This window comes from Erithacus rubecula (genome assembly GCF_903797595.1).
Source record: "Erithacus rubecula genome assembly, chromosome: 1".
Taxonomy (NCBI): Eukaryota; Metazoa; Chordata; class Aves; order Passeriformes; family Muscicapidae; genus Erithacus; species Erithacus rubecula.
In genome coordinates, this window is record NC_136658.1 from 79,157,720 (window position 1) to 79,177,749 (window position 20,030).

A 20,030-nucleotide genomic window follows, 5' to 3' on the forward strand; every position below is an offset into this window, starting at 1 on the left:
TCAGTTAATGCTAAAATTAAAAAGGGTCATTTCTGCAAAAAGACGTATCTTGCTATTTTTCAGGGCTTTATGTGGAGGCTGTGAGCAAGGCCATGAATAAGTAAGTAACAATAAATGAAAATTACAGACTATTGGTTGTTTTGGCTCTAAGTGAAGGAAGAACTAAACTGGGACAATTTGCTTTGCTGAACTTGGTGACCCAAGACCCATTTAACACCACCAATGAAATTATAGAAAGGGGAATACAAAGAGAGGAAGGAAACTGATGAAAGTTAGCAAGAGTGCTGGAAGTTGCAGCTGTCAAGTGCAGCCACCCAAGAGCTGCTGCTGTGGCTAGAGGAGCTGGCAGAGGGCCAAGATCTGTTTGTGTGGTTTGATCCCAAGTGAACAATGAAGTCAAAAGGGCTTCTTTTGATTTGATTGCATTACTTGCATTGTTCTCATCCTCTATACAAACCACCACAGTGTCTCACTCAGAATTTTCCCTTCTGCAGTCAGCATCAGACTGGCTGCTACTTTTCAGTTCACCTCCATCATTTGCTGTCCCTATTCCTGCATGAAGCTGCAGGATGAATCTTGTTTCCTCAGGCCAAATAATCCAATCTCCAGTCACACACTGGACTGTGTGTGAGCCCTGCCCCTGACATTGTGACAATGCTCTGTCCTTGTCCTCTTGAGAGCGATGGCCCAGAGGACATGGACGAGTTAATCAAGCACACTCCTGCAGGCAGGCAGAAAAAGTCCTTCAGGAGAACAGATCCTGTGGTGTCACTCACATGAAAAAATCAAATCAGGTCATCAGAGCTGGCTTCCAGTAAACAGAGCCTAAGGCAGGTGGTTGGGGCAGGTTCTGCCTCTATGGGAGCGAGGTGGGAGGTGCCAAAGCCCTATATCCCTCTATCAAACCTGATACTTCTCTCAGCAGCAGCAAAAATAGGTCAGCAGTGCTCAATAGCTTAATACAGGCCGGTTTTTTAGCTAGATGACATTTTTATTCCCCAGGACCTCAGCCCTAGATTTAGGTTCCAAAGTAGTTAAACAGAGAGATTTTGTTTGACTCATTTTTGTTTGACCTCAGTATATGGAAAAGAAGACAAGACTGGTGGGAAGGATAATCACTTGTGGTACCAACATACATGGTATAAGGACAAGGTGAGTGAAAATGAGGTGTTGTTACTTGAGAATTAGGCATTATTTTAGGTGTAGTGTCTCAAAATCAAAATAATTATAATCCAGAAGGTATTTTAGATGTCTTTCCATTGTTTGTTTTCTTCCTCTATCCCTTTCCTTCAAGCAATGAACTATCTTAGGAGCTTTGAAGTCCAGTGTATTTTACCTGTGGGAAAAGCAGAAAGGGACAAATTTGGCTTCATCACACTAACATGTTCTCTAAGGACAGATAAGACTTATCTTTTGGAAGAAAAATGTGGTTTTAACCCAAATGGGGACATGTGGGAGTTGCCATGTCCTGAGGATCCAGTGGATTTTGGACCTTTGCCTTTGTTTATCTCACTGATTTTGCAATGCTGACTGTGGAAACCATGAGTGATACTAGCTTTCCATTAACTATCACCTACAACCTAGTTTAGTATTTGACTTTTGTGTTGCTTGTTGCTTTAGTTCCAGGAATTAATGGCTCCCTGGAGGAACTTGATCAAAGCAGGGACCAGACAGTTAACAGAGTACTGTATGTCAGACAGTGGTGCTGGGGGTTCCAAGAATTACTGAGGTTTGAATGGGTCTTCCTGGGACACCCAAACTTTGATGATGTGACTATGCTGAAAAAGGTCTCATTGGACAAACAGTGCTGTTGAGGATTATTTTTTTTTCATTGTATGAAGAAGGTCCTGCACTTCTGATTTGTTTGTAGCTATAGATAAGCCATTTTTTATTTCCTGTAGTCATTTCCTCCACTTCCCTCCAGCATCTGGTATAAAGTGATCAAGTAGTAAATCCAGAGATTATGGTTAATCATCTCTTCACAGTCTGTTGTGTCATTTCAACCATGAGACTCATCTTTCAAGCATATTTGATGATCTTCACACTGGGCAACCTTGTGGCTTCTCAGTTACAATCTTCTGGTAAGTTCAAATTCCCATATATTTATTTAGAAGTTGATATATCTGCTATCAATATTTCTCTCTATATTTTACTTCATGTGTTACAATATTCAGTGGTTTTTTTTTGATTAGACGATTGAACCGAACAAAAATTAATATCCAGCATAAATGAAAGTGGTCTCCTAAAAAACAAAAGATAACAGATTTCTATGGAAGTTTTCTAACAGAGTAGATTGCAGCCAAAAAAGACTAGACTTCACTGAACAAAGAAGGATAAAACATTCAAGCTAAGACTTCTGCACTTACTACTCTGAAAGAATGAACACTATGGGAAAAGATCAGCAATACTTTACTCCAGAAAAGCATCAAGATAAAAAAAAAATACTATTACACAGCAAAATTATATATATTTGTCTGGTATATGTCTGCTATAGCTTGTCAAAGATAAATGGATTATTACAGAAATCAACCATAAAGCTCGACATCTACATCAAAAATCTATCTTGGCTCTAGTTAATTTTCCCCAATTTCCCTGACATTCATTTTATAAGGAAAAAGAAATTCTCTAAAGTTATGATCTCATTCTATCAACCTGTAAGTCAGCTCTCTGTTCTGCCATACATATGGCAAATACAATTTTTGACAATGCTGCGCCACCTGGTTCCCCAGGGTTAATTATCCCTGTGGATCACTGGTTGTCCTGTGAGGGAAGGTGACTTCCCTGCCCTGAGATGGTACTCACCTGTAGCCATGCAGTGCTGATGGCATGCCTTTGTGGAACAAAATTAGAGTTGTGATGCTTATTTTATGCAGTGTTGTGATGCCTGGCAATGGTTAGGGATCTGCTGATAAAAACCCCAAAGCACACCATTTGGTAGATTCTAAGAATAATGCTGTAAGAATTATACCTCATCTCAAAATGTCCATAAAAAACTTTCACTTGCTGTCTCTTTTTCTTTTTTCTCTTCTTGAAAAGATGTTTTCTAATCATTCTCTGCCCCATTAATTTAATTCAGCAGTCTTGTGCACAAATGGCACTTTCGCCTACGTTTGTTCCTGTTAAAAAATGAAACTGTCCTTCATCGACCAGAAGTATTAAGGGTAACTAAAGACTACAGGTTCAGATCTGGGTCTTGTTCTCCAGCAGTTTCTGTACAGAGTGCTGCAGTATGTGGAAGTTCAACATGTGGTTAGTTATCAGGGTTCGTCTGTGTAAGGAAATCAAAAGCGGTTTTTCTTCTTTGTTAGGCATCAATGAGGTTGCATCTGTTCCAGTACATGCATGTTTCACTCTGTTATCTTTGCAGATTAATATTCTGCCTCTCCCTTTCTTAAGTTTGTTCCATGACATTTAGCCTTTTAACATGTTCCCTTTCAGAAGTATTTTTTTTCTCAGTAATAAACTGAAAAATAGAAAGGAGGTGGAATGTACTTGCTCATATTCTTTCTCATGGTTGTATCTGCATAATTTTTTGCTCAAGGAAATTTCTTTGTTTTTCCCCATACTCAACACAGCACAGTGACATTTTCCATGCTTCTCTGTCCTGAGAAGAATTAGGTTCCCAGCAGGGTCTGTGAGGTTCAAGCCTTGTGCAGAACCTGACCTATCTGGTTTCACAGAGGGTGTAGGTTTGGATAATTCTCTCTAAAGCTCTTTCTCCAGGGCACTGGGATGTGTCCTGCAGCACTGCAGCATCCTGCATACCTAGGTAGATCTGCAGGTCATCCTCAGACAGAAAGTTGTGCCACCTCTTCTAGCCCTGGAACTGCCTATTCATAACATTTTTGACCTTTTCATCTATCCATTATTATAATAGAAAGAATAATTATGAATATGTTGCTTTGGTGTATTGTATGGCTCCAAGATCATAGTTAGAAGAAAGTTTTAAATATTTGCAACTACTGTGGGAGAACTGACATATCAGCTGAAAATTATGTATGATGTTACAGCTGAGCTCAGAAGAAATCCATCATAAATAAAGGGAGAGAAATGGTCTCCTCTATTCTCTTTCTCTTTCTATTAACAGAAGATACAAATGATTCTGCCTGCAAAAGTATAGGTGTATACTTGCTTAAAATTAAACACCTTTTCAGTTAATGGCAAGGGAAACATAAAAAAGAAAAAACATATTTCAAATAAACCATATATATCCTCAGAGGATTTGATGTCAATTTAATCTAAACTTTAAGAAACTCACTTAGGTTATGCATGCCTTCATGATTCAAATTATTCAAAATATACATATTATAATTTTAAAAGATATATGCCAATACCCTACTGTACATTAACAAAAACTACAACTCATACTACATTCAAAAAGTCTTCACAACTCATGAAATTAGGAAGCACAGAAAAAAAATTCTCTGACTAGAATTCTGAAAACAGTCTTTAATGATAAAAGATTAGTATGATTCCATCCTACATACCTACTTAATTATGTTGAAACTGATTTCTTATGAAATTCTTTAAAATTGGAGCACAGGAAAGAATATGTATATATCACAAAATGGTTAATTAATTTCTATTCAACTGCAATCAGCTTTCAATAAATAATTTAATTATTGTCTTCCATTTTAGTGCACAAATAGCAGCACTTGTTGGAGTTTATAATTTTAGTTAAAGTCCCAGCAGTTAAATTCATAATATGTTGGGATTTTTTTTACAGAAAAAGGTTCTGATTAGATATATTTATTGATGTTGTTGATACAATCTGACCAAATCCTGCTGAAGTCAACAACTCAGACTTGGGCCCATGAATAAATCACTGCAGGACTGGAATCAAACTGATACTCTGTTCACCACCAAACCCAAGATTTAGTCTTCGCCTCTGAATTGCAGCCTATAATAAGTACTGCAGAGTTGTAATACATTTGAAAAAATAAAGAATAATGAATATTATTTAAGGTTCAGAATTAATTTGGGTCTTTTTTTCCCTTCCAACAGGCTAGTCAGGACAAACACTTGGTTGTCAGCTAGTGTCCACTAACTTTGTATTGGAAATGTGATGTGATTCCTCTGGTTTCCTTACTAGCATCCATCTCTAGAGCCAGTCATTCCTCAACTAACCCATTGAGAGTCTGAAAAGATCAAATTCCCTACTGAAAGAACACTGTGGGATTCAGGGCTGTAATCTGGTGTCCTTTTCACACTGGTATTGAGGGAAAATGTGGCACCCTGGTAAAAGATTTCAAGAATTGACCTGCACAGAGATGGAAGGGTGACTTACAGCTTTACCAAATCTTTGTTTCTCTGCTGGCAGGTCGTGGGATATATAGTCACAGGTTCAAGGAGATTCCCAAGCATAGATCACCTATTTGAGAGGCAAAATCAGTCTGAATTTTGTCACTACATTTATTGTCAGATGTTTAAAAAATTTTGGATAAACAGTTTCTGTGTGCTCTCTCACAATTAATGAGCCAGTGCTATCCCTCTTAATCTAATGATTTTCCCAGAAATATAATTTGCAAAAAAAGAAAAAAAGTTATTTATACTCCCAGTAAGATAAAATCAATTCAGAAAGAATAAGCATTATAATATTGTTCTAGCATTCTGAACTTGGAGGGATAAAACTCACAGCATTGCAATTTTTTTTCCTTTTGGAGATATTTAAAACAAACTTTTCCTCTCCTTGCCTCTGTTACGGTGTTGTGTGTTTATGTTATAAACTCCTTCCTTCTTTTTTTCTGTATCTGTACAGCCCTTGTGACCAAATTGCCTGAACACCTCAAATCAACTGTGATGGAAAGAGACTTTCTATAGGGGGCATGTAGTGACAGGACAAGGGCAGTGGCTTTGAAATGAAAGAGAATAGATTTGGATTAGGTATTAGGAAAGCATTCTTCCCTGTGAAGGTATTGAGGCACTGGAACAGGTTGCACAGAAAAACTGTGGATGCCCCATCCCTGGAATTGTTCAAGGCCAAGCTGGATGGAGCTCTGAGCAGCCTGGTCTAGTGGAAGATTCAAAAACATGCCCTACAAAGAACATTTTGCTTTCTGTCATTGTGCCCAACTATTGTACACATAGAAACAGCATCAGAAATTAATTTTCAACTTAATTACCCTTGAAAATATGTAATTAAGAAAGTAAGTATTCTCCTTGTTCTTATTTTCATAATTGAAGCATGATCATTAGCAGTTCTTTCTCAAAGTGAAAATACAGGCAATCAGACTAACTATCCAAAAGTAGAATGTATATATTTTGTAGCTTCTAAAGGGAATGGAAAGGATTCCTGATATAGTCATTAAAAATTATCACAGGACAGTACAATATTCTCCATTTCAACAATTATATATATTTTTTATGATGTCAATTTTATTTAAGGGTTGAGAACATGTAATTATAAACTTAAGACATATTAAACTACTTTTATAGAAAATCTAAGTCCAAGAAGTAAAGGATTTCAGTTACACTGTATACTGGACAGCACAACCATGCTAATGTAGTCCATAAAATTTAAAATGTATTAGTGCAATCACAGACCAAGAATCCGCTGTTAGGCACTTTGCCTGCAAACTTCTTAGTGGCTTTGGTAATAGACAAGATAATCTCTTAGACCTGCAGAAGGAAATTACAAAGAGCTTGAAATCTTATAAAAAATGAAGGTACTTTGCTGCAACAGAGGTAGAATTAGCTGGATAAACTCCAACTTACTACACCTTTTAAGGTTTTTCACTTCTGGCTTTGCCTCAGCATGTAAACAAGATATTCTGTTTGAGAAAACAGTACAAAACAAGTTTGCAGGCATTAGGTAAGAGATGGAGGAGGCAGTTTCAAATCCTTTTCTTGAATAAGAGCAGAATCTTTTTTTCCACAGCTCCATGAGTCACACAGCAGAAAACCTGAAGGTATAGTATGTTCTGGACTTTTGTCATAACAGTCTTGAATGGTTTTTACAAAACTATATGTTAGTAGTACTAAATACACCTCCATGAAAATATTCTAACTCTAATTAGATATAAAGCACCTAGACAAAGATACAGCCATGAAAATAGGCAAAATGCTTACTTGAATCCATTTGCCACATTCTTAGTGTTGATTACAGAGCATAAGGTAGCAACCATGAGAGTAGTTATTCTTGATTCCCATGAAATAATCAGAATGACTGGATATTATGAAAAAATCATAAGAAATATTCCAAAATTCTAAACCCCTTCAAAAGTCCAGAGAAGCATAAAATGTACACAGTAATCAAAGCTAAAATCCTCTATTCTTCTTCTAGACTGGAATATTCCACCAAAGATTTTTTGTGGTAGACACTTCACAGCTGGAGAGAGAAGCCTGAAAATTTTACCTTCAAGTGGTTTCTTGATGATATATTTTCTTCCTCTTTATTCATTCAAGTAAACACAATTTCACATCTTATAGAATGCAAAATAAATAATTTTTGATGTAGTCTCTCATGTCCCTGTGCATACCTTCATTTCATGATTTTGAAATTCTAATTTCAACCTCTCTTATTTTAATCCATTTCCTTGCATTTTGGATGTTCTTATGTCTTCTTATTTTATGATTATCTGAGTCTATTGCCTACATATTTTAGAAATGCTGATTGATACTCATGTCAAGGGATGCTTTTCATGCCTGAAATCATATTCTCCATAAATGTCCTGAGCAGGTGGGAAAGTTGCTATCAACACCACAATAATCAACTTCAATAAGGAGAAGATGCAGATCACATGGGCAACAAGAGAGATTTTCCCCAATGAGAATGTGTCATTTTTTTACACGTGAGTATTGTCAGTACCTATTCCTCTCTTGTTAAAGGATTTTCTCAGGGGAAATGAAATATCCATTTGAGTCTCCTGTGAACTAGAAATATTTTCAACAATTTTTGATATCGAGTATGAAACCTGTTTATATTCACAACATACAGAAGTGCAAAAATCAATAAACTTGGTGAGTAATCAGTCACAACAGACATGATAAGGAAGATTTGTCCCTCTTCCATCATTGTGATAAATGCCAATACTAATTACACTATTGAAAGTGTTTTTTCCACATGAGTTTATATATTTTCCTTATTAACTGACATCATTAATGGTTAACAGAGGTGTAATATTTTGGTTAAAGACAGTCATAGTTCTTATCTTTTTTTTTTCTGGGTTGTATGTGTGGAAGAACTTCTTACAGTATAGTCTTGAAAACAGGATCATGAGAGCATCTCTTTGAGGAAGTCATTTTCTTATTAGAAAACAGCATGAATGAAACTTGATTATATCAAACTACCTCAAGACCCAGGGCTGGAAATTCAGTGAAGTTTGGGTGAAGAATTGCCTCACACCACTATGAAATTTTTCACTCTGAGAACAGCCATGCTCAGATTTTCCTCAGTGTAGCATTTGAAAAAAAACAAAAAAGAAAGAGCAGTTAAAAAAATAATTTGTGTTAATTGTTAAGTTTTACATTTATAAATTTATTTCATTTACAGATTTGATGAAGGCAAGCACAAAGTTTGGAAGCCATGTACCACCTATTTATTGGATCAAGATTATAATTCTGGATGTCTTTTTAAGACAGAAGGACCTACCCTTGCCATTTCTATCAGGAGCAGCAACGGAAGTGAAGAGCTTTTTTTAAAAATATTCAAAACTGATTTTTACAGTAAGTAAGAAAAAACCACAACTACTTTGGCAGATTTTCCAGTTCTCTAAGTTTGAGGAAAAATCAGTAATATGGCATACAAAGTGTTATTAGTTTGCACATCAAATCAAAACCACAGTTATTTCTTGCTGATTTTTGTTCCTTGCTGTCACCAGTAGTTACACAGGCTTGTGTGCAGCTGCAGTTAAATACCATAGGGTAGTCAGACTTGTCCCAAAATACCATTTCAAAACCCAAATGAAAATACTAAATATATATATAGGTGGTCTTTGTCTAGTGCAGGCCTGCTGATCAAGAAAATGAATAATAGTGAATAAAATAGTGAATAAAAATGAATAATAGTGCTGACTGTGTGATCTTTCAGCCTTCATTCTTTTGCCATTTTCATGCAATGCGAGGCAGCAAACTGCTTCTTGTCAAAGATGCTGTCACAAAATCATCATTGGATGGCAACAGAAATTAGCTGAGTGGCTATGAACTGGCAGAGTAAAAGGGACATCCTACTACTAGCAGAGGGATGATGTTCCTGTTTTATTAAATCTTTCCTGTCCCCAAATACATATTTAACATCTAGTGTGGGACTAGTTTATCAAAAACTTCTGAAATTTCACATACCTATGTCATTCAAAGTGGAGGGATTTTTTTCTAATAGAAGTCACACAGAAGATATACAGTGGAGAATTATCTGGAAAAAAAAAAATCTAAATTTATTAATATTTTTTACCAAAAGGTATTAAACACAAACTTATCAAGGCATCAAACTTTGAGAATATTTTTATATCTCATAATTTTACCAGTATCTGTTAGATTATGGAAAAATGCAGCCTGATCCTCAAATTTTTCAGTGTTAAATACCCACTGATAACACAATTAATTTCAAAAGGGTTAGGTAACAGGACAAACATCAAGGATAAGACAGCAGTCTACATTAGGAAGGCAGAGTTCTCATAATGCAGAAAGGCAACTAGAAAGATTGAGGAAGCAGATAGCATTCTTTTCACCCCTTTATTTCCCACTGCTGAAGACTTACCAGCTGTGTAGGTCAGACCACGGAGGTGTCTTCAGACCCTCTGAAAACAGTGAGGGGCAGATTTGGTTGTGCTTAGGTGGGAACCCAGGGCTTTTGCAGATGCCCCACCATATCCCACACAGCCTCCAGCAGCTGCAAAATTCTGTCTTGGAGGTTTTATTCAATTTATCACTTCATTTCCCATGAGGAAGCCTGTTCCTTGGTCTGGATTGCAGGGAGTGTGAGGAGATTGGAGTCCTTTCCTTGAGGAGCTACAACAGGTTCCTGACATGAGACAATTGCTGCCTTTGAATGTGGCACCTCCAATGGTGCACAGTGTAAGGGTCACAAGCTCCATTTTGATATTTAATAGGGAGGTCACCTGCAAAAGCAAAACCTCCAAGAAGAAAGTCCACCTTTTCTCTTACTACTCAGTGAAATATTGAGTTCAGGAAGGAAAAAAATATTTTAACTGTAAAGTGTTTTGTAGGACGCTATAGCAAAATTTGTTTCTCTTCTTCTCAGTAAAGCCCAGTCCACCTGAAAATGTGACCTTCTTCTGGGAAGAGGACACTGTTACTGTAAGCTGTAATAAACCAAAGAGAAATGCACTGTGCTTGACACTTGAGCTTCAATACAAAAGCAAGTTTGACAAAGAGTGGCAAGTGAGTTGTATGTCACATTTTTAATTAACATTAAAAGCAGTGGGACATCACATTTTTAATCAACACTAGAAGGAGTTGGAAGTAGCATATTCATAGAATATAAAACACAGCTGTTTCCAAATTTTCTCCCTTCCTATATTTTCAAATATAGCTTCTAGCAGAAAACATTTAGATTTTTAGAACCCTGGGTTTCTGCCATGCCAGAAATAATTTACAAGTTAAAGGCAGTTCCCACCCTAAGTGCTGAGGAAAATCTTAGGAAAAGATTTATATTCTGAATAGAGGAGTTTGGAAAGATAGAAGCAGAAAAGAGATTAGGGAAAAGAAGAAAGAAAAAAAAAAACTAATTATATAATATAAAAAAATAAATTACACAGAATTTTTATTTATTCTAAAATTAGCTGTTAAGTATTTCCAATTATTATTTCACTAACTTAAACCCTTCTGTTCTCAAATGTATGGACTGAAGTGTCTTTGTGTATTGTAAATATGCAACTCTAACATAGTGCATCATGCAATGTTTGTTAGAGCCTTCAACTCAATACCTTGCAAAAAAGAATGGATGTGGATAGTCAAAAGTCAATCAAGAAACAGAATTCCTCAAAACTCAGAGAAGTTAACATTGAGTTCTGAGGTTTTGCACTGGCCTATCCCATGTCCTAGTTGTGACCATGACTGAGTGCAGCATTTTGAAGCACCATCTTGAAAACAGCAATTAACGATGATAATCCTTCCTTCTCAGTCCAGAACCTCTAAGTGCTGCAGTGTTGGAGAGCAAGGCTTTGATCCAAGGAAGTGCTACTCTTTCCGGGTCAGACTGTGGAGGCTCTCACGATACTGCAACGTACAGAATTACAGCAGTGACTGGGAAGCTGAAACATTTTGGATGAATGGCACGTTATTAGGTAACAGCCAATATATATATATATTGTCTAAGTGCAAAAGAAGAAGGGGGGACTGCAAAAGAAGATGAGGACATCCAGCAAATGAATGTTGCACTATTGTTCTCCATCTTGTGTTATCAAAGAAAATTCACTTGAATGTTTAATTGTGCCTGTTTAATTTAACTCTGCCCACTGTTCCTGATAGCCCCTGAAGCTATCAATTTATGTCATAATCAGTCAAGAGTGTTGTTATTTGTGTTACAATAGCATCAAGGCTCCCTCAGTGACAGTGATGTAATGTATGAGGACTATGTGTGTGTGTGTGTTGAAGGAGGGTGTCCATATATGATATTTGGACATCAAATATGAACTCTAAGAAAATCCCTGATGTTCAATTTTTGAAGGCAGTTTGTTTTGCAAGTACATCCAGTTGAACTACAGGACGACAGGTCACAGAACTCTGATGCTCAAGGGTGCTGCATTGATCAAAGCAAGGAGGATGGGGGAAAAGAGGCTGAAGGGAAGCAAAGCCAGAATCCAAGCTTTGCTACCAGACAGTTGCATTTAACTGAGTGTGACTGACATTAATTAGATTGTCAATGTAAACAGTATTCCTACTACTTATCTAAACCAAACCCCAGATTTGCTGTAGGGAAAAAAACTGTGCACAATACCAACACATTTTTATTACCTAAGCACATAATGCCACCCACTAGGCTTTGTCAGAATTACAAAGCCCTCAGTTGTCCAGTGTAACAAGATCTGAGTTCTCTAAATTGCAATAGGCTATTAGCTCACTTGAAGACAATCTATGTACAGGAAGCTGGGATGAAATCCTGGATCACAGGTAGCCTGTGCACCCATGGCCACAGATAAGACTCTTCAGATAAGACTTAGAGATAAAACTTTTTCACTATCCAAATTGTGAACCTGAAAGCATGTCCTCAGGTGTGGCTGGCAAATCAAGAAATAAGGAAAATGTCTTCCTCTGCACCCCTGATAGCAGAGAACCTTGTCTGAGCCATCTGACCAGAGGCTGCCAGCAGGTACCTGCAAGGAAGGACATCACAGGGGAGGCAGTCTAAGTGGTTAGACATTCTGGGTGCCCCTGGATCAGAAGTGACACTGACACAGCCCCTTCACTGGGGCAAACAGTTTTATTCAGGACTTTGATGAATTATTGACTCCAAATCTATAATCAGGTGAAGCCATGAAGCTTCAAGAAATTTCATGAGCTCTGAAGACCTTACTTAGTGGGAGGGTCATAATTTTACTTGTGGTTTCCTGGCATCTACATAGAGCAAGGGGGAACAGGCTGGAGAGTTGCTCCTGGATGAATAATTATCCAGGGTTTTGGCATTTTTGTGCAGACCAGAAGGCCAATAGTAGGAGCAGAGATTTGAGGCTACATTACAAAACTGTAGAACACTAAGAATGCTGAAAAATGCACAAATTCATTAGTTTTATATATTTGCATGTTAGATATTAGCCTGCCACTAGTTACTTTCTGGGTGTCAAGTCTTGTGATTTGCTGGCTCTTTGTTTGCTGGGATTATTTGTTTGTTTGTTTTTGTTGGGAGATAAGACATTTGGGCTACACGTAAACTTGCATTTGCAGCTTTAGTGGTTGTAAGTAGGTGTATGTACTTAGCACAAAGTTGCTTTATCACTGTAAATGCAATGTGATGGAGGTGAGTAGAAATACTTGATTCATTCATAATGTATATACACTGCCTATAACCCCCCCCTCTGTTTTCTCTACCAATTTAGATAAATAAAAGCACAATTTTACTTTGTTGTAAGGTTTGGGGAAGCAGAGATTTTCTTTGCAGTCTCAATTGAACGATTAAACTTTTCTTACTTGTCCTTAAAAACTTTTGTTGCTTTTTTTTTTTTCTTTTTAAAGAAAAGCCAACATTTTAGCATGATTAAGAACATGTACAGTTAAAGCAAAAAAATTTTTTTTTACATATTCTTTTTGTGTTTATTCTTAGATGCATGTGATGATGATGTAACTCCTCAGTCAAAAACAGTAATTGTTTTAAGTTGTTCACAGGCAGTACTCTTAATGATGCTTATACTCCTGATTCTTCTGTGCAAATGGCAGAGGTAAATATAATTTTATTGATTACTACTAAATAGCCATGTCATGAAAATACAGCTATCATTCTGGATGAAGCCTTTTAGTGATGAAAATTCTTATGAGATAAATGAAGTCATGGTGAAGATGTAGAAGTCAGTAGCTTAATCACAGTTTAAGGAATAATACATCCTGGCTTTCCAAACACCCAGGCCTTAAATTTGCAAAACTGGAACAATTCTGGTAAAAGGCAATATTTCAGGATAAAAACTCTTGTGTCTTGCACCTATTTTCTTCTCTTTTTTAGAAATCTAGTTAAATCCTGAGAAGCCAAGTTTTCTAGCTTCTTTTCTGAAAGGACATTACTTTGTGCAACTTTCATCAATCAATCTAAATGTCTGGAGTAGGATAAAGTAAGCTTGGGTGCACTTAACTTTAATAAGACTATATCAATATTTAAATTGGCAGTTGAATAATGGTTCATGTTTAGAATTTACAATTTTAAAAAATCCCAAACAACAAGCAAACCCACAAAGGCCTCCGATTTTTACTTTTTTTGGTGGAAAAAAAAAGCCAAAAATGACATATTTTCAGAAATGAAAGTATTTGTGACCCTAACTACCTTTTTTTCTCCTGCACTTCTATGGTTCACATTTAAGTTTGTGTTCACTAAGTCAGCCAATACAGCTGGTTGCTATATCATCCCCCTGTCTAGGGGAAAGTAATCAGAGAATTCAAGCTCTGACTACTGCATCAAGCAGAATGGCACATGCTGACTAGCTGGAAGGTTGTTTAAAGTCTGGATTTTGCTAGACTGGGGTTGAGTTGAAAATTCATCAAAAATTCTCTTAGCCCAATGGTGTTATCAGACTGTTATGACTACTTTTTGGCTTTAGAACACATTTAAAAGAAATTAAGAACAGAGTATTGTCATGTAAAAATATATTTGTGGGTACAGAACTGTGCTGAAGGAGATTTTTTTTCTGTGCTATAGCAAAACATTGATTTGCATTTTTCTTTCCTTTTTGCAGGGTTCAGACTTCAGTCCTGCCTGCTATACCAGACCCAAAATACTCATTTGCTGATCTCTTCAATGATCATAATGGAAACTTACAGGTAAAAATCACCTTCTTAGCAGGGCTGTAAACTCCACAACGTTGAGAAAAATTTGAAAGTAGCTACTGATTCTTGCTCTGCACAGATGCTACCACAAGGAGTCTCTGACCCAAGATAAAAGCCCCAAAACCCTTCCCCTTGTGCAGCATCACCAAGAGGATCCACGGAGCAAATGCCAGAGCTCATAAAACCAGTGCATTGCCTCTTTGGGACTGTGAAAAGACACTATAGAGACAGAGAAAGTGCTGGAGAAGAGTTTAAGGGTGTCAGGAGACACAATATGCCCTGAAATGTGGTGTTTGCATATTTTCCTGCACATGATGGGTCAAGGAGCTTGCTTCAACCTGATCTTGTCCTTTATGTTTGTGAAGTGCTGTGTGTGAGTGCTGGCACAGTGATGGCACTCACACCTTGGGAGGTGTCAGTCACAGTAGGAAACATCCTCTCTTAGCCAGAGAGGTGCATGTTCACAAAGCCTTTAGACACAGGATGGCTATCAAATGAACAGACTACAGGTCTTGCTTTCATTATCTTTATGTTTCTTATGAGTCCTTGACAACACGTATGTGGTCTAGTTTTCTGTATTATCTGTACTGGTGTTTACCTTAATTGCTAGTAAGGTTCCTCTAAAGGGGAAACAGGTTAAATATTTACATTTTCAAACCAAATGGAATATAAAAAATCCCTAGTAACTTTTCAGTGACAAGCTAAAAACTTTTTATACAACCAATAGTTTTAAACTCAAAGTGAAATAAAAACATACAAATTCAAATTGGTACTGAAGCATTGATACAGATATGTTATGTTGCCTAAATCTTCATCTAAATTTAGTCTTAATTTGGATTAAGTCAGGGCCTGGATCAAAGAAAGCATGAAACTATCAAAGAGGGAACACCAGATATTTTTCACATCCAAGGCTTCCTAAGGGCCTTAATTAAATACAAAAATGTATTTTATGTGGATTTAAGAATAAGTAGGAGTTTGTATGCAGTTCTGGAATCCTGTCTGCTTTCCTGCCATTCTGTCTTTCTTTATCCTGCTATTTTATCTTCTGCTTCTTTACATTGCTTCCTTTTCGTCTTCTCCATTGTGGCTTAGCCTGGAAAGATGACAATATAAAAGAAAAATTGTTAATTGGTATCTGTACAACCAAGTTGTTTTTTTGACAGATAAGTCATCTCTGTCAACATTAACATTTTAATTTTTCTAGGAATGGCTAGTCAAAAATGACCATGTGGTGTTGCAAACCAAACCAGAATTTGAGGAACCAGAGTCCATCACTGAGGCAGAAAGTCAGCAAGAAGATGGGAAGAACAGTGACAAACAAGGGCCTTTGGAAAAAATCTTCACTTTTCCAGGAGTACCTGAAAATAATGATGGCAAAGCAGCTGAGATTGCCTGCCTGATACCAGCAGCCAACACTGCGGCTCCTTTTGCTGGCTTCCATATTTTAATGAATGATGACATGTATGTGATGTTATAAAAGCTGCATAATGCAGAAGGTGTTAGGAAACTCCATAAAATTCCTGATGAGTTGGGGAGAGTGACTGAATAGAAAAGGTCATCATGATAAGATTCACATCAAGAAAGACACTGGGCTGTGTTTTTAAATCTGTACTTTCCCAGCAGTTAGGATCTCTTGGGCAGACTCTAGTGTTTGAAACAAACTCCTGATGATTTACAGAGTTAAGATTTGCTCTTCTAATTGGGGTTTATCCCTAAAGCTCATTTTCTTGCTGTGGACAGGAGAGCACAGGAACTTTTCCATAATATATGTCAGCAGGGCTGAGATTTAGTCCTTCTGTTTATGGAGTGTGTAGAGCAGGGCAAAAGAACCATTGTTCCCAAATGAAGAGAGAAAATAAAGAAATTTTGCTGTCTCAGGTAAAGAGATTTTTGTTGCGTAACTTTACATTTCATGGCACTCCTTAAAGGTTTTATAGAGAAGGAATAAGGCCCTCATCTAAGGAGAGGAGTGAGGATACACAGTGTTGAATCACATTTTAGCCTGCAGATTCTTCTGTGTAGGCAGCTTTCTCCAGAACAGCAGGGTTTCAAGTGTTTCCTCTGAAGGTCATGTCCTCTGTGTCTTGCACTCTTTGAATTGTCAGCACCTTACCTTTTTATTGTAGAAAACAGAAGTTCATTTTGAACAGTATTTAACTAAGTTTCATTTATTTCAAACTGGGGTTTAGTGCAACCAGCAGCTATAGACACAAATTAGGACTTATTCATATTGCATATACTAGTCTCTTGTTTTGGTCTAGAAAATGGGGGCTTTGGGGTTTTTTAGCAAGTTTAAAAAATAAGTTTAGAACAAAATTCTAAAGTTTTCTAAATATACCTTCTTTTAAAATATATTTAAAATCAAATTTAAAATGCAATATACTAAGAAATCAGACTTGAGAATAAAAATTGTGACTAATCTGAGTTTCTCCATATCACTTATGTTACATGTGATTTAAAAACAAATTTTGTAAAAAAATTTCTGTTAAAAGTGTCAATCATCCAAGCAGATATAGTGGGGTTATATGCTGAATTAGCTGTAGTTATTCACCTGCATATCAGTCAGTCATTAAATGGTTTTATCAGTTGACTAACCCTTGCCAATTACATGCTTTTATTATGCAAGCACTCTAAATTATTGTGCAAATTGGAAATTGCAGTATCAGAAAATTACAGTGATAAGTAAAATATATTAATTCAGTGCTTTAAAAACTTAAACTCCATGTCTTTACAGGAATAGTAAACAAAGTGTCAAAATCTTTGCCTAGGTGTTCCAGTTTGTTTTACAAGGGAAAATACAGACATTTTCTGGCCAGTAAGTGGGAAACTTAATTGGAAGGACAGTTCAGCCATGTTTCCCAAGCTTTTTCTTTTGACATTGCCACAGTTTTGACTGTTCACTAACAAGATTAACATGCTAGCAAAGGATTTTCCATAATCTTGAAAACAATTTTGTCTTGTGTGCAAATTTTGGGGGGGCCTTTTTGTACTCTTCACACTTCTGGAAATTTTTATGAAAGGTAACTATGCAAAGTTTCAATAGCACTGTAAGAATGCACTGAATTTTAAGCTAATTCAAGCTCCATAAAATTTAATGAGCAGAAACTATCTCAGCTCAGTTCTCTGCACATTATATAAATTGCATTACTGCTGAGCACCAAAGAAGTTATAGTGAATTGCAACACACAAGAACCTGCTCCACTAATAATTCTATGAATAGAGGGAAGTAAAGCACAGAATATATTGCTTGGTTGCTTCCTCTTCAATCTACATCATATGGTTGCCTGTAAAGCTAGCTACTTCAATTAAACCACTTTCTGTTGGGTAAATACTTGTCTGTTTGAATTCAAAATGTTTTAGTACATTTTCCTGAAATTTTAGAGTGGAAAAAAAAAAAAAAAAAAAAAAAGGAGAAAAATCATGTTAAATTGTTCTATTTAAGTAGCTGGCCTGAAATGTTATAATCATATAAGTTTTTAGTACAAACTATAACTTCTATTGTGTTTTATAGATAGAAATGAGTTTCTCATGCATCTATGCAACCACACATTGTATATAGCATATTCCAAATAAAACAATTAACACACCTACATACCTCAATATTTATTGACAAAATGTCCCCCAAGAAGAAAATAAATCATAGGGAATTATTTGTATTAGAAACAAAGCTCCCCTCTCCCACTCTTCATATCACCCCCCAAAAAAATCCAAAAACGTCCTGCAGTCCTTAGAAACTCTGCAAGCATATCTATAGAATGATAAAACACACAATTTAAAGAACAGGAAAGGTCTTGCCTCTCCTCTCCTCTCCTCTCCTCTCCTCTCCTCTCCTCTCCTCTCCTCTCCTCTCCTCTCCTCTCCTCTCCTCTCCTCTCCTCTCCTCTCCTCTCCTCTCCTCTCCTCTCCTCTCCTCTCCTCTCCTCTCCTCTCCCCTCCTCTCCTCTCCTCTCCTCTCCTCTCCTCTCCTCTCCTCTCCTCTCCTCTCCTCTCCTCTCCTCTCCTCTCCTCTCCTCTCCTCTCCCAATTTATGTGCTAGCTATAGCAGTACCAGGCCAATTTATACTGATAAATTTAATATCTTTATTGTTTGTTTTGTTTTTCATGTCTGATTTTCAGTGAGAGGAAGAATAGTAGGAAATAATGTTTTTGCTAAAACAAGTAACAGAACTTACCAAAACCAATTTTGTAATTTCTACATTCCTTGTTTGTCTTTTTTTTTTTAATTTATTTGAAAATATGCTTTGCTCAACTATCAAATGAATAATCTTGACCAGAAAATGGTTGCTCCTTTTGCAATAAACCTAGAATCTTGTTAGTGTGTTTTAAACAAAGCTTTCAAAACCATTCTTGCTGCTTTTTTTTTTCCTTGTAGCTTACATTTTTTTTATGTTTACTGAACTCAGCCATGCAAAACATAGTTTATTTTACTTTTTTGTCTGAAAACAATGCAAAGATGAAACTGGAGGGTAATGCTTATTAAATGCTTGAAAGACTGGACTATATAAAATACTTTTTTTTTTTTTGAAAGCCACACAGGCTTAAACTTGTCAAAATGCCAAGGGCAAGAAATCATCATTTTCTGTGGGGGAAAAAAGACATGACCCTAATTGATCTTTTGTCACTGAATATCTAAGTACAGATCTATCACTAATCTAGTGGCCAAAACAGCAGCACTGTGCAACAAGAGACGAAATACAAAAATAACTCTTCCTCTCCTGGAAATTTCTCCCTATATATGTATCTAGGCAGGCTTAAAATGTTGTCAGAAGACAGACTAAATAATATCTTCACATTTCTGAAGTGCTTTACATTATAACTGTATTGAATAAAAGAGAATAAACCACTGTCTCATGACTATTTTATTAGTTTTTCCTCCTCTCTGTTTTCTTTGTATCAGTATGCCCCAGTATCACCATTTTTGATAAATGCCTTCCTGTCCTATGTTGGCCTACAAAAGCCTTCTGTTAAAAGGCAGCACTTATCACTGTGTTCCTGGAAGATTCTTAAAGGTAAGAGCATATTCAGTTTCAGATTTTTGATAAGAAAGTTAGATGGGTTGATAAATTGTAGGCAATAGGTGTTGTAGAATCCACAGAGAGAAAGATCTCTGCATTAACTCTCTGCATTGCCTGGAAATTTTGTAAATAAGAGGAAGCAGCACTGCAGCCCAACCCCTTAAAGGAGAAGATATTCCTATAGCAGTTAAGAAGTGCCATCAGTGTATCTCTTAACTGAGGAGGAGGTTAAAATCATTAATAGTAAGATGGAGGGGGACATATATTACCTTGGTGCTATATGTGGCACATACAGCTCTGCTTTGTCTAGTGATTCTTTTAGTGTGATGAGGTTTAAGGAAAAAGCATCTGCATCTGCATCTCTGGGCTGTGGAGTCACATTTTCTTACCCCTCAGAGTCAGCCAGTTTGGAAAAGGGGTTTTTTTTGCCTGTGAAAGAGCTAGGCTTTCAAAGAAGGGTGGGGACAGCATAGATAAATGCACCATAGTTTTTAATGGGTATAGGAGGCCCTTCTTCCTAAAAAAGAGCAGTGGGTGCCTAACTTCTACACACCCTGTGAATTGTTTAAATGTTGAGCTATAAGGTTAAGC

At 36.7% G+C, this 20,030-nt stretch overlaps 1 protein-coding gene across 3 annotated transcripts; it reads left to right on the forward strand.

Moving 5' to 3' along the window:
• Positions 1–1,036: 1,036 nt before the first annotated feature.
• Positions 1,037–16,801, forward strand: CRLF2 (cytokine receptor like factor 2). 3 transcript variants are annotated; one of them, XM_079317845.1, is made up of 9 exons: positions 1,037–1,152; positions 1,986–2,081; positions 7,679–7,790; positions 8,492–8,664; positions 10,199–10,338; positions 11,081–11,243; positions 13,217–13,331; positions 14,334–14,418; positions 15,629–16,801. In XM_079317845.1, exons 2-9 carry the CDS (start codon positions 2,006–2,008, stop codon positions 15,899–15,901), a joined length of 1,137 nt encoding a protein of 378 aa, XP_079173971.1. In that variant the 5' UTR covers positions 1,037–1,152; positions 1,986–2,005; the 3' UTR covers positions 15,902–16,801. The 3 variants fall into 3 exon arrangements, with proteins under 3 accessions (XP_079173971.1, XP_079173970.1, XP_079173969.1); XM_079317844.1 differs by having other exon boundaries at positions 1,075–1,152; positions 1,902–2,081; XM_079317843.1 differs by lacking the exon at positions 1,037–1,152 and having other exon boundaries at positions 1,629–2,081.
• The last annotated feature ends 3,229 nt before the right edge of the window (positions 16,802–20,030 follow it).

Excerpts from the sequence above, each read along its gene's own strand:
- CRLF2 (XM_079317844.1), top strand. The coding sequence starts at position 1,964 with ATGGTTAATCATCTCTTCACAGTCTGTTGTGTCATTTCAACCATGAGA. Across the intron at positions 8,665-10,198 it reads ATTCAAAACTGATTTTTACA|TAAAGCCCAGTCCACCTGAA; the intron begins GTAAGTAAGAAA and ends TCTTCTTCTCAG. Across the intron at positions 14,419-15,628 it reads ATCATAATGGAAACTTACAG|GAATGGCTAGTCAAAAATGA; the intron begins GTAAAAATCACC and ends TAATTTTTCTAG.